This window comes from Prosopis cineraria, unplaced genomic scaffold (assembly GCF_029017545.1).
Source record: "Prosopis cineraria cultivar Desert tree isolate PC_DT_omini unplaced genomic scaffold, ASM2901754v1 PC1, whole genome shotgun sequence".
Classification (NCBI taxonomy): Eukaryota; Viridiplantae; Streptophyta; class Magnoliopsida; order Fabales; family Fabaceae; genus Prosopis; species Prosopis cineraria.
Genome location: NW_026555332.1, coordinates 47,894,073 through 47,913,089, shown reverse-complemented (window position 1 = coordinate 47,913,089; position 19,017 = coordinate 47,894,073). Strand labels below are relative to the sequence as shown.

The 19,017-nt window shown below is 37.0% G+C and overlaps 2 protein-coding genes across 2 annotated transcripts; one reads left to right on the top strand and one right to left on the bottom strand.

Moving 5' to 3' along the window:
* Window positions 1-11,659: 11,659 nt before the first annotated feature.
* LOC129303446 (PAN domain-containing protein At5g03700) lies at window positions 11,660-13,864 on the bottom strand. Its single transcript, XM_054942767.1, has one exon. The coding sequence runs from the start codon at window positions 13,645-13,647 to the stop codon at window positions 12,184-12,186; it is 1,464 nt and encodes a 487-aa protein (XP_054798742.1). The 5' UTR covers window positions 13,648-13,864; the 3' UTR covers window positions 11,660-12,183.
* Window positions 13,865-17,703: 3,839 nt separating this feature from the next.
* LOC129310948 (putative phytosulfokines 6) lies at window positions 17,704-18,672 on the top strand. Its single transcript, XM_054952853.1, has 3 exons — window positions 17,704-18,077; window positions 18,170-18,240; window positions 18,380-18,672. Exons 1-3 carry the CDS (start codon window positions 17,981-17,983, stop codon window positions 18,500-18,502), a joined length of 291 nt encoding a protein of 96 aa, XP_054808828.1. The 5' UTR covers window positions 17,704-17,980; the 3' UTR covers window positions 18,503-18,672.
* The last annotated feature ends 345 nt before the right edge of the window (window positions 18,673-19,017 follow it).

Here is a 19,017-nt window from a genome sequence, read left to right as displayed (position 1 = left end):
TCCCAATGGAGGATTATTGGAAATCACAATATCAATGTTATCTCTAGATGCTTGGTGAGCAAAAAAAAAAGTAAATTTATTTGCCGCTTTGAAAATGTAATCAAAAGTAATTGTTTAATTTTTTATGAAAAAATCTCTAATTGTGTTGATATGAGATAGAGGGTGAATTTGACAAAAATTGTTCTAGATAAATGATAAAGCTTCTAAGAAATAAAAGTAAACATGAATTTTCACTACTATAAAATAGACTTTTTATGTCACATTTTTAGGCCTTTCCACGTCACAACTGTAGGGGGACATCATACTGGGCGACTTAAAATAATAGCTCATCCACGTCACAAATAATGGAGACGTGAAAAAAATAAACCACATCCTTTTAATATTAAAATAGAGGTCATTTCTATATAATTCACGTCCCCATTTTACTAGAAAGGGACGTGATTTCCATATAAACCACGTCCCCCCAAATAAAGGGGACGTGGCTACTCAAAATGTCAGAGAAACCACGTCCCCCCAAGTAAGAGGGACGTGGTTTATAGGAGAAACCACGTCCCTCATTCATGAGGGGGAAGTGGTTTCTTTGAGAAACCACGTCCCCCTCTATAATAGGGGACGTGGTTTGTTCCCGAGCACACATCTAGCTACGTCCCTCTTTTTAATAATGTGACATGATTTTTGTAATTTTTTATATACAATTTGTATTTGCTTGACAACTAAAATAGAATCTGTGAAAGTATGCCATAGAAATAGCCAAATTCATACAACAAAAGTTCAGCAAATAGCAACTCATTTACAGCCATTCATAAACTATCACAACAAAATATACCAAGTGCATTGGAATGACAAAACTATTGTCACCCATTCAAGTGTCAATATTTACAGCCAAATTCCAACAAACTACTTGAACACATTAGGGTTTATATCCTTCTATCTAACTATATGGATAAACTATAAAATCACACTATGTAAATATCTCTTGAAGAAGATAACCTGCTAAATTGTTTCGAATGTCAATTATGTCTTCACTGGTATAAGAGTACCCACTGTCAAAAAGCTACAAATTTTTATCGAATGTTCATTAGATATCCAAATTCTAAAGCTTTGTGAAACTAATATTATTAAAATAAATAATAATGTAACTTACCATGTGTAAATTTTCGTTAGTTTTGGATTGAATAATCTCATACATATAATGAATAATATAATATCCACACTCTGTACTCCCTATCTGGCGATGGCACTGAAAGTTAAGAATCAGATAATAAGTATAAACAAAAATATATATAAAAAACTTGTGAATAAAAAGTATTGAATTGAAATTACTTACGTTTGGAAAAATCCAAGTCGGTGAGGGATTTTTTTGAGATGTATTTTTTACTGGGCGTCGCTTTCCCCGGTCATATAATATATCTTCAATGCTCTATCATGATATTTAAATAAAGTATAAAGTATTAAAACAAAATAAATATCTAACATTTATGAAAATAATCTTAACTTACGTGTTGAATGTATTTTTAGTTTCAACACTCGGTTGCTTGCCCATGGAACAAAACCAATAGATCTCATGCAAATACGGGCATATAACACAAAGGGACCAATGGTAACTACAAAGAGACAAAAGAAATCAATACATGAAAGCATAAAAAAGATTATCAAAATAAATATATATATAAATGAACATAAAAGAACTTACCCCTCAAGAATTGGAGCCAGATAACAGGACAATTTTGTTTCTAAAATAGTATTGCCCACGTATCTCATCTTATCACTGATATCATTGTGGGCCGATATCAAAGAAGCTGGACACAAAAATCTAAATTGATCTTTCCGTGGTCTAGTACAAAGACTAATAAGAAACCTATTAATAGAATGACACAAAAGTTATTGCATATAAATTAAAATAAATATAAATGAGATAGAATAAAGGTAATAAAATTACAAGATCGATAGCATAGCCCATGAGATATCCAACTCCCTCAGCAACAAGAATTCCAAGATGTCTTTCTTGTTCATTGTAAAAGGATATGACTTGTCTATACCCACAATTCCTTTAGGCATTGTCAAATTGATAGGCTTTGTCATTGCCTTAAAAAATTCATGTAATTGTAATAGAGCATAACAGTCCTCACCCTCATCAAAATCCTAATAAAATATGAAATGAATAAAAGTTATATAAGTAAAATTAAAAGAGATAATCAAAGAATAATGAAGAGTTTTTCTACCATTGGAATTATCATCTCTGTGTCAACAAGTCTTTTATGCGATGAAATGAATTGTCCCAATGCTTCACCTAATTTTTCAACCTCATCAGTAGGGAATGGCACATTCACGTTTGGCTTAAGAACAACCTCAACCGTCACCTTCACTTGATCATCCAAAATATTCATGTTATGGATTGTTTCTGTGAGCATATATAGCCGTGCTGAACCAACAATCCTCTTCCAAGGATTATCCAAATAAAGAAAACAAACTTGTTCCTCTTCTACTAAGGGACTAGAGGCATGTAGTGCCATCTCAAGTGGATTACAGCTATCTTTACAAGCTTAACTCTTGATACAACTCCTGATGAGCCTCGTGAAATTGGTTCGAAATACTCCTTCAGACCAACTCCTTTTCCTACCCCCCTAACACGACCAGAATAATCTGACGTTTCAATTGCTGATGCCAAGATATCCATTCTTCCAGTGGATTGAAATGATCCTTGGGAAGCTTGTTCCTCAAGTGAATCCTACAATATTTAATAAATGAATTTATCTTAAAAGATAGGAACTAGTTAGTATAATTACTTACAATCCGTTGAGCAACTTCAGCAGCCTCTAGAGTAATATATTGGCCTTTCTTGATTCTGGCTTCTTTCCATTTCCTCTGCCAAGTTGGAGGAGCTGGGGGATGAACAATAATACCGGGGTTAGATCTCGCAGCTTCCTCCAATTGCTTCAAATCAACTTCCCTAAGTTTTTGGTCCAGCTTCCTATATCCCCCTCGAGACAAGTAATGCTGATATTTATTTTTGGACTGTCTCTCTTTATTTATAGCACTTAATTCCTATAATAAAATAAAAATAAATTTAGTTGTAAACTAAATAAAAATAAACTAAGTTATTAATTATATCAAAATTTACCTGAAATTTAGGATCATCTCGTGACCTCACAAATTCTCTCCAAGTATCTTCATCAATGAAATTATATTCCAAACATGGATTATTCTTCTTCTTTGCTCCTCGAATGTATTCCTTGGAAAGTGATGAATTGAAATCTTTCCACCGATCACGAACTTGTTGAAGCCAGTACCTCTTCATCTCATCGGTAGGAGGGATATCATAAGTAAGCTGCAATATGTCATAATTATAAAGTAAGATAATGGTATCTAATATAATTAAAACAACAAAAAAATAGAAAGATATGCATACCAAAATATCACTCCAAATCATGTCCTTCGTTGCTTCTGGTACTTCTTGCCAATTATGATACAAGATCCTAACTTTACTCTGAGCTATGAGACTTATGTAACTTACAAACTTGTCCCCTTCTGGACCAAGTGGTCTTTTACCACCACCAAACTCTAAATGCACTCTCTCTGTAGTGCCCTGACATAGTGCCAGCTCCTTCAATTTTGTACTTCCTCTACCTCTTTTCTTGTAAGTTGCGTTGGATGTGTCAACTACATCTTCATTAGAACCCTCCATGTGCCTGTTAAGATTAGAAAATAATACAAGTAAGTAACTTGCATTATAATTAAATATATAAAAATAAATAAATGAAACAAATATATGAATATAAAGAATCAATTAATTCAATGTTTTATTAAGTAATTCTTACTTTATTCATTCTCCCAAATTCCTTCATAATGATCATCTCTAATTGCATATTCATCATCAACCAAATCTACTTCAGTTGATCTAGGTAGATTTATAGTGAAAGGCGGGGTTTCATTAAGGTTAAAAGTTGAGTCGTCATCCTCTACATCAATAATTTATTTTTTGCCTAGTAATACAATAGAACGCTATTTATTCGCTGGATCAATGACGTAAAAAACTTGTTTTGCCTGACTTGCTAAAATGAAGGGCTCCTCTTTAAAACCAAGCCTTTTGAGATCAACTGAAATAAACCTAAATTCCTTATCCACTTCAATAGCATTAAAGTAAACCTACCTGTATTTGAAAACAGGTATTTTGAATTTAGTGTAATTCACCTCCCATATCTCATCAACCACTCCATAATAGTTCGTGCGAGCCAATAATGAGTTATTATCTTTTGAACTAGAAAAATGCTAGGCTTTCGCTTCTACCATTACCCCACTATTTTGCATGGTACTTTTATCATCTTGGGCTTTTTGTATAGAAAGAATATCCATTTATATCGTACCCACCCCAACACACGATCTCAAAATGAGGTCCCTCAGCTAACCACATTATTGTATCAGATACACTAGTCTCATTCATAACTTTTTACTTGAACCATTTTTTGAAAGTCTTGTTGTGCTCATTAGCCAGTTGCATTTCATTCTTTCTTGGGTATTTATCTTTCAACAACTTTTTATGAGCATCTAAATAAGGTTGAACTTCTTCCATGTTATTCAAGATGTACAAATGTACTTGCAAGACTTCTTCATGAGACATACACTTCACTCTAACCCCCCGTGTTCCCTTACCAGCAAGTCTTGTCCCCTCATGCCGAGTTTGAGGGACCCCAACAGCCTTTAATCCTTTTAGATATGTAGTACAAAATTCAACAGCCTCTTTCGCCACATATCTTTCAACAATTGATGCTTCAAGCCTGTATGGGTTTTTAGAATACCCTTTTAAGATTTTCATGTATCGCTTGAATGGGTACATCCATCTAAGATAAACAGGACTGCAAAGTCTTACTTTTCTAACTAAATGAACTATTAAATGCACTATAATGTCAAAAAATACTGGAGTAAAGTGCATTTCTAATTGACATAAAATAATATAACCCTCATTTTCTAATTCATCCAACTTGTCAGGATCTATAACTTTGCTGCATATAGCGTTGAAGAACATACACAATCTAGTTATCGTGTGTCTCACATCATCTTTCATAATCCCTCGAATAGCCATTGGTAAAAGTTGCTGCATCAACACATGGCAGTCATGAGACTTCATGCCTAGTAACTTCAAATCACTTATCGAAACAAGTTTTCTAACATTAGAAGAATACCCTTGTGGCACTTTAATAGCATACAGCATCCACATAAACTTTTTTTTCTCCTCTTTAGATAATGTGTGCGCTACTGGGGGTAAATAAGCTTTCTTCCCCTCTTTTTGTTGTGCATGTAAGCGTTTTCTTATTCCCATTTCAGCTAAATCAAGTCTGGCATTTATTCCATCCTTAGTCTTGCCACTTATGTGTAAAAGCGTATATTGCTCACCGCAAGTGCACGGGTTGTAGTAAGTAATATAAAATGAGTAGAGTATCGTTCCCTCGAGGATTTGTTTAGAAAACTATAATCAAGCAAAAGACTAAGCAAATTCAATCAAGTTGAGTTACACATAGTTAGGTGAAATGGTTTTGCAAATGAAACTAACACGAGAAAATTAAGAAAGTAAGTGATTCACAAACTTCCAACACAAATTGAGACCTAGGATTATTTGTCCCCCTTGCATTTCATAACACCAAAAATTACCTCCTCTCATAAATACTTTTAATGAAAATAAGTGCTAACCTAGGGTTCTAAAAATACTTGGACAAGCTCTCTCAAGTCATGAACAAGTGTTTAGTTAAATTAATTGCCTAATCTTTTGTTACAATTAATAAAACTCAATTTTAAACACCAACCCTAATGTGGCTATGCAAAGCTAGCAAGTATATCTCTATTTTACTAGCAAAACCATCCATTCAACATGCAAATATCAAGTTCTTACATAATTTTACCCAAGTTCTACACTCAACCTAGCCCTCTCAAGCATCAATTAAGTGAACCCAACATCTAAATGGTGGCCAATCAAGTAGAAGCATTAAGGAAAGAATAAAATAAACACATAGATATCATTAATCACAAAAAGAGAGGAGAAATATAGTGTTAATCCATACAAGGGTTCTAAATAATCCTAGAACAAAGGGTTTAGCTACTCATAATCATCCACAAGCTACAAATATACAAAATAAGTGGACCCATTTCAGATTACAAGAAAGGAAAGGGAAGAGGAATAGAAAAACCAAAGAAAATGAGCTCCAAATGTCTTCAAAGCTTCAATCTCTTGATCCCAACTATTCCAATGCCCAAACCCTAGCACAACCAAGTTCCAAAAGTGTCTAAAAGTCTGAAGAATGCATTCTGGGTCGAGCTCTCAGCTTATATGTATCCTAGCCAACTAATTTCGGATAAATGAAATACAGCATTTTTCTGACAGCGGTGAAAGTCGCGAACGAAAGTCACGACTTTGGGATGACTTTGACAGTTTTGCATTGTTTTTACAGCTAACGAAAATCATTCAATTAGCTCTTGATTTCTTCATCCAAACACCTTCCAAAAATATTCACAAACTCCAGAAATGCTTCTAATCAAAATAACATGAAATTAGGTTAAAAATATCAAATTAAAGCCAATAACACAAGCCCAAAACAAAATGTACATTTTCCTAAATTGGGCAATAAAAACATATACAATTAAACCAAAATGGACTAGAATCTAAGGAAAATGTGATGAAATAACATGAACTTCTAGAGGTTAACAGCATACCAATAAGACTATTACACACATTTTTCTCCACATGCATCACGTCAAGACTATGCCTCACATCTATACTCCGCCAATATGGAAGATAAAAAAAAATGGACCTCTTTTTCTACAGATTCTTATCACTTACATTCCTTTTATTCTTACCAAAAATGACATTGATTCCTTCCACACACTGATAAACTCGGTCTCCAGTTAAGGCCTTTGGAGCCATTTCATACTACTGTGAGCCATTAAAAGCCTTCTTCAACCTACGGTAAGGATGATACCGATCAAGAAATCTTCGATGACCAAGGTAGACTGTTTTTCTTTCATGTTTAAGTTGGTGGTAGTGTGTGCCTTCTTCACATATAGGACATGCATTATGGCCTTTAACACTATATCCTGACAAGTTTTTATATGCAGGAAAGTCATTTATTGTTGTAAAAATCATGGCACGCAACTTGAAGTGCTCTTGCTTATAAGCATCAAATACATCTACACCTTCCTCCCATAGCATTTTTAAATCCTCAATCAAAGGGGCCAAGAAAATATCAATATTGTTGCCTGGCTGTTTTAGTCCCGAAATCATCAAAGACAACATTATGTACTTACGCTTCATACACAACCAAGGAGGTAGGTTGTAAATAACTAACAAAACTGGCCATGCACTATGTGTGCTACTAAGATTGCCATATGGGTTGATTCCATCCGTACAAAGTCCAAGCCAAAGGTTTCTCAAATCACTTCCAAATTGAGGAAATATATGATCTATTGTCTTTCATTGAGGAGAATCAGCTAGGTGTCAAAGTTTTCCATCAGATAGTTTCTCATCAAAATGCCATCTCAAATTCTTTGCTTCTATTGGATTAGCAAACAAACGTTGAAACTGTGGTATTATTGGAAGATACCACATCACCTTCACAGGAGGCCCTTTAGTTATGATCTTATCACCATGATCAACATCATCGGTCTTTTTACTTTGTACCGCAAAGTCCCACATTTGGGACACTTGTGTAGCCCTTCATACTCATTTCTATATAGTATGCAGTCATTAGGACAAGCATGTATCTTCCTATAATTCATACCTATTGGACACAGGATTTTCTTTGCCTCATACATACGTCTTGGAAGTAAATTATAGGCTAGAAGCATTTTACTCAAGAATTCAAGTAACTCTGTAAAACTCAAATTGGTCCACCCACTTCTTGACTTTAAATTCACAAATCCCAACACAGCTGTCAAGAGCGTAAAATTAGTACACCCCGGTATAAGGGTTTCTCTGCATCACTACGCAAGTTGTCATATGCATGTGATTGTGCAAATGACGTCATCCCAACATCACAAATCATATCCTCTATTCTATCATCCCAGTCATTCATAATTCACTCATTTTGGGACATAGAAGTTGTTCCTGCCTCCCCATGCCATACCCATCTTGTATACCTCAAATTTATCCTATCACAAATTAAATGCTCTTTTATTTTATCAATACCCAATTCAATCTTATTCATGCAGTTGACATAAGGACAACAATACTTTCCATTTTTGCTAGGAACATTTTTCCTAGCAAATTCAAGAAATTAGTCCACACCATTCTCATACTCCTCAGTCATTCTACTAGCATTCATCCAACTACGATTCATTCTTTTTTTACCTAATAAATCATCACAAAATCTATCAAATTAACAATTCACCATCTTACTTGTACTTCAATTAGACTCATTTTTTTCAATTTCACATTCATTAAAAAAATGATAGTTATATCATTAAAATTATTAAAATTATATATTTTTTAATTTTACTCTTCTTTCTAATTAATAATCATAATAAATAAGCGAGGGGTAAAATTTAAAAAGATATTAATTACTTTAACTTTCTTGTATATTAAAGATAAAACAATATTTTTAAAATTTGTCATCATAAAAACCAGAAAGAATATAGGCATGAGTGTGTATTCTCACTGTAGCAGGAATATTGTGGTTCATGCCATTTGGATCTTATGAAGGTATTGGACACGTTGTTATGTGCTTAAAACTAGCTCATCATCATCAATCCGAGAGGGAAATCAATAAACGACGGAAAAAAAGTGCCTAAAGTTTTCAATGAACCTTGAAAAATCATTAAAACAAAATTATAATGATCTGCAAAAGAGTTTGGGAAGTTGATTGTATATAGAGAGAATGTCAGACACTCACAACACCCATTTATTGCATAAGATTAAATTAACCTTTTACTATACTTTAATTTTTGTTATAATCACATGCAAATAATAATAAATAAATAAAAATTAATGAAAGTAAATGATTTATTTATATGGGAAGACTTTACTTCAAAGACAATCCTAGGGTCTACACACCCTGAAATGAATTAAAATTCACATAATTTAAGGGTATTATTATTTAAGTTTTCTTATGTATTTTATATATTAATGAAATATTATATAAATCATAGATTATATCAGTAACTATTATTCACTAGCTTGGGCCAAACAAAAAGTTTTATCACCAGAGGAAACATTTTCTTGAAAATAAAATTAGCAATGGTTCCCATCCCTTCTACTTTAAAATAAATACACTAACACGTAGATTTAGAAGAAAAATGTCAAACAAATCAATTCTACTTCTTATACCAACATTTAATAAAGGTAGCAAGGAAATACAAGAAAATCAAAAGTTTTCCTTCCTAAATAATAAAAAATCCAGTAAAATATTTTACAAAAAATATTATAAATATATAAATTATATACAAATATTATATATAATACTATCTTTTATATATATATATATATATATTATAACGTTTTATATATAATGAGCAAAAATATCATTCACTCTTTTATACTCCCTTTTTCTTTTTTTGCTAGCATATGATAGCATTTTCTATTTCCATATTCAGTTTAACAGGATCTCAAGTCTAGACCAATATTGTTTCAGCCATGCTTGAGAAATATAGACCTTGGGAGTTAAATTCATTCTATAACTCCATAAGAAATGACTGTGAATTTGAGTAGAGCAGAAAAAAAAGCTAGCAAATTGAACAGACTCATGAATTTAGCTAGTGAAAATGTAACTAGAAAGCACACAATCATTAAAAGCATTTCCTAATCTTTCCATGTTTTTGTTTTTTATGTTAAGACAATCTGAAGTTAATTTGATATTCAAACATGTGACAGGTCTATTAAAGTAAACCATTAAAGCACACAATCATGCATATATTCGGTTTCACTTGCAGACAAACCCCAACAACGAAGGGAGACCATTTTCTAGCTTATGGTAGAAAATGAAACCAGAATACACACACACACACACATGAATGCAGGCATAAAGATGTCCAAGTTAAGCTTGAATAATAATATCTGTACAGGGATGAAATTCTATTGATACTCACGATTTAAAAGCAAACATAGAAAATCTAAAAATCTAATTGTCCTACAGACTTCCTTTTCTAACAAAACAGAACGGTGGGTTAGCTGGAAAATTCATGAGAAGCACTAACCAAAATATTGGTGAGAAATGAGAAGCATCGAGAAGCAGAGCAACTGTTCCTGCTGGCCAAGAAGCTGAGAAGCACCGAGAGGCGATCAGTAAGATGAGATCGAGAGCAAATGAGAAGCTGAGAGAGACGAACATAGAGCCAGCAGAAAAATGAGACCGAGAAGCTTGGTTGAGACCGAGAAGCAGAAAGATGATACTCTGATTAGAGATAAGGGCAGGCACAGTAGACTTTGAGTGTTCTTTTGAAAAACTTGACTGGCACGGGGCTTAAAAATTGAGTGAGAAGGAGAATACACGTCCCCCAGAGAGGAGGGGGACGTGGATTTGAGAATCTACGTCCCTCTCCTCTCTGGGGGATGTGTATTCTCAAGAAGCCACGTCCCTCTGCTCTCTGGGGGACGTGGCTTCTTACGTCCCCCAGAAAGCAGAGGGACGTGGCTTCTACATGAAGCTACGTCCCCCTTGAAAGGGGGACGTGGCTTCTGCATTCTGCAAAGCTAGTTGGTGCTGTTAGAAGCCACGTCCCCCTGGAGAAGGGGACGTGGCTTCTGCAGCAACGAGCTGTTAGAATCCACGTGCCCCTCTTCAAGGGGGACGTGGCTTCTTCACAAGCCACGTCTCTATCCTAAATGAGGGACGTGGATTATGAAGTACTCTTATAAAGCCACGTCCCCTCAAGAATTAAGGAGACGTGAATTATTAAAATTGTTTTGTTAAAATAAATTTTTTTCAATTTACGTCCTCTTTTTACTTGGGTGACGTGGATTGTGTTCTTTCTAAGTCTAACTTTTAAAATGAGATGTAAATTAGGGTAATAGAAATACTTTTTTGTAGTAGTGTTTGTTGAATTTGACATTGCAATGAAGATTGATTCCTTCCAATATAATATATTTAGGAGCTTCGTAGTTATGTAAGGATGATATTAAAGATATTTGGAAAAGTTCATAATCCAATTTCCTTAATTGTCATGTACAATGCGTCCACACGCACGGATCTATTGATGCTAGTTGAACTATTAACATCAAGTCTAGCTTGCTTCGAGGGTTTTCCCATTTTGGTTCAGATCCTTGATTTCCCTTACTCAAGAGGTTGATTGTAGACTGGTAAGGTACTTGAGATCCCTGGCACGCCTGTTGAATTGAATCTCACCAACATAAATAGTACAGCGCATGCGAGAATTCATAATTTAATTATATGACTCTACACTGATAAGGTGACCTTGGTATGATGAAATTTAAAAAGATAAACCAGACCATCGCTAGCGATTAAGGTTGTATTTATGTCACGCTGGAACTGCGAATTAATGCAGCTTTATGAGCAGTGAAACAACTTATCAGTTTTTTATGGTAATTCTATGAATGACGTGTTATCATGGCATCGGCATGTTGGATGGAGTTTGATGGGATATAACGAAGGCCATAGCTTGGGCTGTTTTGAACTATACAAATTTTGGAGTTATTAAGTAGTGGCACCAAACAATAGCATGAACGAAAACAGTAGTAGTTAAAATCTGTCACAGACAAAATGAAGAAGAGCACAACGGAGGAGACATGATATTCATGGAATTGTAGTGAGGGCAGTAACGGATCCATGGAATTGAGTGATTGAGGCTCATAGCATGTTCTTGATGGAGAAGGGCGAAAATATATCGTGATTTGACTTTGAAACTTGGGATGTGGCTAGCGACACTGTCCTCTCCGTGGCTGCCTTATTCGCTCGCCAATAATTGCCTGAATGGTCTTTCTGGGCCTCTGATATTTTGAATTCAACCGTGCGTCCGTGCGAGATCCATGCCCATCCCGGTTCTTTTCCCGTTCCACGGGACCCACCACCACAAACACCAGAATATTATCTAACATCCCGCTTTTTGCCCCATCCCCCCACCATCCCTTTCCTGTCCCCCATATACAGTTGCCAGTCAAATTATACCCTCCTCTTGCGTCACCCCTTGCGTCATCCCAACCCCCATTACTGGCTGCCTCTCTCCCTCTCTCTCTGCTCTTTCGGGTCAATGGCTGCTGCTCATCTCGATCGACCTAAAACTTGCGGATGCCAGATTCTTATACGGGCCGGATATTACCCGATCCTCCTCCTCCACCCCTCTCCTCCTCCTCCTCCTCCTCCTCATCGTGTAGCTTGCCGCCCCAATCACCCCCATCATAGCCACAACTCCCCCCACTATCCCCACTGACAGCCCTACTCTCCTCCTCCGATCCCCCGCACCTTTCCTTACCTTAAAATAACCCACCTTGGACTCCAACCCTGTCCCGACCATCGTCTGGATCGGATGCTCCACCACATAGCAGTACCCGGTTGCGTTGTAGTACAGAGCTCCCCAACACCTGCAGTCCTTCTCGCACATGCCCTCGCACTCCTCCACCGACGACGCCCTCTCTTGCCTCGTTAGCTCTTTATGCGCTGGCTCCACCCCTGTCCTCCTCATAACCCAGTACTTATCTTCTGCCATCCCTTCCCCGCATAAGTCTCCGTACCCTTCCTTCATACAACCCCTCGCTGAATAGCTCGTCCGGTTATCCAGACACGAGCATCCCGACCTCCCCGGCGTGCACAGACCGTAGGGACCGCAGGGATTCGGCAGCTCGCATGTATCGTCTATGCCCTGGTAGTTCAGTAACCATGTTGATCCGTCCCAGCAATAACCCTTCAGGTTCCCGTCCGGTTCTATGCGTACCATTAGAAACAAAGGGTGCGGGCGTTGAAAGTTGTTGAATTTCTGCACGTCCACCGGTTTGGTGCCTGTCTGGTACATGCCCAGATAGCCGTCGGGGCTTATACGGGCGTAAATGGGTCCGTTGCCTTCCACTATTTCCGCCTTAGCTTCCAATGCGGTGTGCTTCCAATATAACTCGTCCGATCCTCCTCCGTGCTTGGCATATAGACCCATGAAGTCATTCCCCATCCGCAGCGAATAGAGCCCGTTCGACGACACCAGAGCCGTGAAATTTTGATCCTGAACGACGGTGTTAGTGGGAAAGTCAAAACTCTGCCAGATTACCGAGCTAGACTCCCCTTTCTTCTGTACTTGCAAGTTGGAGGTGTTGAGGAGCACGACGCGGTCACCGTTTGTGGCAGTTGACCACAAAAAGTCGGTTTCAGGATCCGAAATGATCAGACTACCGTTGAAGAAGAGTCGAGTGGATTGGGACCACGATGCCAAGTGAGTGGGATTGGCGAGCCAAAGAGGCTCGGAGGATGCAACGTGAAGGACAGCGAGGGCGAGCTGGTTACGGTTCAGACGGAGGAAACCCAGGGAGAAGTTGCCAGACTGATCGCTGAGAATAGGTTGAAAGGATGTCACTGAAGAGAGTGGAACTGCAGAGAACCCTTTCAGAAGTTCTTGGTTGGAAGTGACTGCAAGACATGGCCGCGTTGTTTCCGACGAGAGAAAAAGAAGCACGATGAGTGCAAATTGGAGCCGAATCGGAACCATGCTGATGCACAAGCTGGACATGAAGCAAGTTGAGGGTGCTGTTGGGGAGATTTATGAGACAAGGCCAGTGGCCTGTAAAGAGACAGATACAGAATATCATAACAATTGCTCAAATCAATTGTTAGTGCATCGCTAAATTATCAGCGGGCCGGGAATACGCAAATCTTAATTTAAAACTCAATTAATTAAAGATCTTCGAGAATAGGTTTGATCAATAAAATTGAAAGAAGCATGTGGATCACGGGCCAACAATTTTGATTTTGAGGTTGATCGTTCTAAGAGTTATTTTCCAAAATCTAATTAGGTTGTTTAGTATTATTTTAGCAGATTGATGGAGAATAATAAAAGTATCCCCGTGTTTAACTGTAGATTGATGTCCACTTAATTGCAATTTATATATATCGATTAACCTTAGGTATGTCCTGGATTTGAATATACTAATAAAAGCTGCCTATAGCCCTCTACAGATCAACTAGGTGGAACTATATAATATTTAAATGTGTTCGTGTATCCACATCGCGTCGGGTGGCTTTCAAGATGTTCACTGGTTTCTCAATTGTTTGTTGTGAAGATAAATGAACGTCGTTAGTGGGTAGTTAAAAAATGAGAGAAGAATGAATGGATCAGTGGCTGTTGGGGGGTTGACCATGTATCACATAGAAGATGAACCAACTCTAACTCGCGCAACACCCCCCCAACCCTGGACCATCAAATGCCGTTGGGGTTCGGTTCAATAGATATAGCTATAGCAGAATGGAGCCAGACAACATAAGTCAAACACTAACCGAACAAAAAAAGTCAAAGTTTTGGGAGGTTCTTCGAAGGTCTTAAATTTATCAACAACGCCAATGGCGCCATTACTGTGCTCTAGATTATATATATATATATCTCTACGGGGGGAAACGGTCTTTGGTCGGATGCCTTTCTTCGTTAACGTAACAATCACTCATTCCAATTTGCCATCTAGGACGAAAAGGTTGACGAATGGCGACTGACCTGCCATAATTGGAAGTTAAATAGTATAATAATATACTACAATACTACGGGACTGCTAATCTTGAAGAGATCCGAGACAAATCAATTGTAAGACACGAGTGGAGGGCTTTATAGATTCAGGCCCCCTAATCAAGTGCAGAGTTTGCGATGGTTCTAACAAAAATAAGCAGGGCAGCATGTTGTGGACTCCCGAGTCCAATCACCCATATATATACCTACACAAGGGTGCATGTCTTTATGAATATAACTGAGGAATGGAGCTGACTCTACTTCCAAGTTGACTTTCTGAAAGAGTGCATGCGCATGCATCGGTCAGGATCACATGCCAGCTCGACTCTCCAACTTGGCTAATTTCAGGAGCGCCGGCAGCTGAAGCCTGAAAGCCTGAAACCCACAGCGCGAATATGAATTAATGAATGATCCTGCAGTACAGGCAGCATTGACTTTTTCTTTTTTTTCAAGTCTTTATAGAGGCCAGAACAATAAGTATCGTTACAGGGGTTCGATGATGCATGGCACATGCATAAATCATTCACGAGAAAAGGGCTTTGGATGGTGGAGAAAAGTTGACATATAGGTCCAAATTTTTGTTGGGGACAGCCATCACTGAGGTAATAGGAACCATTAATCATGGGCTTGTATTCAACTGTGTTGGAACAGGGGGATTCGAAAGATGGTGTGCAGAAGTTCTTGAAGTGATAATGATAAACACCCCACAAAATATTGTAGACCAAGCTAAAAGCATAGAGAATGGTATGTGACTGTCTGGGTAATATTCATATCTCTGATTAATCATCAACATTTTTTCAGAAAAAAGTAGTGGATGATCACAGGAGATTGTCTCTAATTATCAATTAGATTAGTTTGTAATTTTTTTAATTAATGAATCAATGTTTCATTAAAAAAATTGGTCGGCAACATATAGTTAAAGACAAAAGTTACGACCACGGAATCCTGACATTGCTGCTTCCGTAAATTTGGCAGAGCTATTGTCATTTTCCTTCTGCTTTCTGGGCCACACCCAAGCCCATCACCATGTACTATATGACAACACGAATTGCTCTCTGAAAAAAACACAGGTATTTAAATTGTACAAGTTTTTCCACGTGATGTTTACTCTTCTAAAATAAAAGTTGTCATTTTTTTTATAAAAATATAATAGATTACGGTTATATTTTTAAACATAAATATCCATTATTATAAATATTTCTCTTAAAATTTGTATTGTAGAATATTTATAATTTTAAATAGAGTAATATCTTGAAATATAATAATATATATTGATATTTTTGTTGACAGGACTAAGTCGAGCAAGAAGGGCAAATTTTTTAAGTGATGAATCAATTTTTTTTTTAAGAGGTGGTTACCTTTTAGCCTTTAATGACCAAATGTGTCTCAAATATAATTATTTTCAATAGAATGATACATGTAAACAATCAAAATATATATATTCATATTTGAAAAAATTAAATTAATAATATTTTTAAATATAGATGATCTTTTTAATAGAAATACGCGTGATTTATTATTTTGTGTTTATATATTATTATTTTCAAAGAAATTGACGTTAAAAACCTATCACTGATGCAGTCGACTTTTTTGGTGACAAGTCAAGTTTCTTGTCATGTTTTTGGGTTTGCTGGCCTACAGCATTCAACGTCCAAATTGGGCCCAATGGGTCATTCCTCCTTTTGGACGTACTGCGAAAGGGCTTGTCACTTTATAGGATGCGTGGCATATCATGTTTGCTTGACAGTACATTCGAAAGACTGAGAGGGGCGAGAGAGAGAGAGAGAGAGACAATCATACAAATACTTTTACTTCCCTTTCTCGTTGCACGCAAACGTATCGTGAGGGCATTTCAATCACCGTTCAGATGGTTAGTCGGGGGAAAAAAAAGAATCAACATTCAATTGCACGTCATGCATTAGCGGTACTAAAAATATACTCCAACTGGAACCTGTGACATTAAACCAAATTTAATGGCTAATCTGATTTGACAGACACACTCTGATGTTTTCACACACACGGCACCATCAGGTGCATCTTGATATTTTGAAATGTAATTTTTATAAAATAATTTTGTAATTTTTTGTAACATTTTACAAAACCTCGTACTCTAAAGAATTTTGAATTCGATCGATCGGATTATTGGTAGGCCACATGGATTTCACTGGCTTCCACGTTAAATTTTTTGAAGTAAAGTGAATTGCTTTTTCTTCTGCTGGGATCAGAATACACTATTTCATTACGACATGAACAGCTAAATGTGCAGTCCCACTCCATCTCCCCTAACTTTTTGTCTCTTACTAGTTTGTTCTGTTTACCCAACGTCGAATCACTCACCAAATCACAGCATTACATGTATTCTTTTTCTTCGGGTAAGTAAATTGCATGCATCAAGCGTCATATGTGGCAAATATTAATTAACGACTAACGAGTAATGCATTCGACGCATAAAATTCTCATGTAAGAAACAATTATACCTTTCATTTTGATGAAGAAAAAATAATAATCTTAAATAATTAATGACGATGAGTGTTATAATTCATAATTTATTAGCGAGGCGGCGTCTAATTTATAGGAAGGCACGGATCAAAATACGATGGAGAATGTGTCAACTTCAATTGAATTATATGATTTAATGGTAGTGGTGGGTATATTTGCCTGGTCTCTTCCTCTTTGTTTATGCTCAGGTTTCTATGATTCCAGTGCATTTAGGAATTTTGATTCCTAACGTCTTGTATTGTTTTTGGTTTATTTCTTCAGCTTTTTATCGAAGTAATTATGATTATCACATTATTAACGATTACACGTTATTATTAAACATAAGTAGTAGTATTCATCAAATTGGAAGCATCAGTGGGCAGTCCACAGACAGAACTTTGATGCTGATGGCTGGACATCCACTAGGTGAGGGATATAGTGCGAATTAATGATCTTTTTTTCTTTCCAAACTTCAAGATTCTTCATTTTAGTACCAAGAAAAAGGAAGAGAGCAAATACGTGTAAACTCTTTTTAAATGGCTTTGTTTTGTAGCACCTTATTGGACCACCATGATGGCGACAATCCCTCTTCTCTCTGCCTGTCTTCTTGCTCAAAGAAACGCTTCTCTCTGCATGAAGCGAAGCCGTGCTTGCTCTCATCACATGGACGCATGTATTCTCTAAGTTGACCAGAGCAGGCGTTAAAATTTGTAGGCCCCAATGGAACTAGAAACTGCCATTTTTTCTCAGAGCCTCCTCGTGACTGTCATCCTCTGCTCCTCCATTTATCCCCTTTCTTCCACCTCCTTTAGACTCACATCTTTGCTACTTTCTATCACTCTCTTTAGCTCACTCTAACCTGCAACAGCCCATGAAGAAACCAGGCTTTCATGTGTTCTTCGGCGTCCTTTCTCTTCTGCTTCTCTTTCATTTCTCAGCGTCTGCTCTCCTGATTCTACCCAATCAAGGTAACTCCAACGAACAATACTTGTTTTCTTGATGCTCCTTGTTTCGCTTCCTCTTTTTTGCCGTCAAATTCCTGAGATCCAACTTGATGCAGATGAAAAGGAAGTGAAGACCATTGATGTCGCTCATGCTCGCTCATCCACTGAGCTTCGATATGTCGTTGAAGTAAGATAAGCTTCATCTTTCTGCCTCTACAATGTTATCCCTCATCCAAACGGGATTAAAACACAAGCTACCAAGTTTATCCGGATTGTTTTATTTGGTTTCAGCTTGTTATATTCTCGTTGGATGCAATATCATGCAGGTACCGGAATCAGATGAGTGCGACGACGATGAAGAATGCAGTGAGAGGAGGATGATTGCCGAGGCCCACTTGGATTACATTTACACACAGCACCACAAGCCGGCCTATAAACATAAACCTTAATACAAATTCCCGGCTTCTATTAACTAGAGACGAGTCCCACTAGGGCTACGAAATATCTTCCTCCCGTTCGGCCATATTTTATGAGGATGAAATGTGAAAGCTGTATCCATGATCTGTCTATTTCCAATCTTATAATTTGTCATAAAACTAAATGAGAGCGGTTATGCTAAGCCCTGATATGGTGCTATTACTCGACATTTATAAGGAGCTTAGGAACACAGCGCAGATAAAATCCAGTTTAACAAAGTAAACGATTTCGGTATAAGTTCATGACTCACCTACTTCAAACAATACGACACTGAAGCTCGGAATCTCGTTAGACCAAAGTTGATCGATTTGGAATTGACATTGGCAACAAAGATTGGTATGCGTTAAAATTTAAGTCATCAGCGTCATATAGCTTGGTTCTTCAATATTTGAGCAAAGAGAAATTGGCGGCAGGTTGCCTTGCTAAATTAGGGCAATCGACGCGTATAAGAAATCATAAAAGCATCCAAATTAAGGCATAGAAAGAT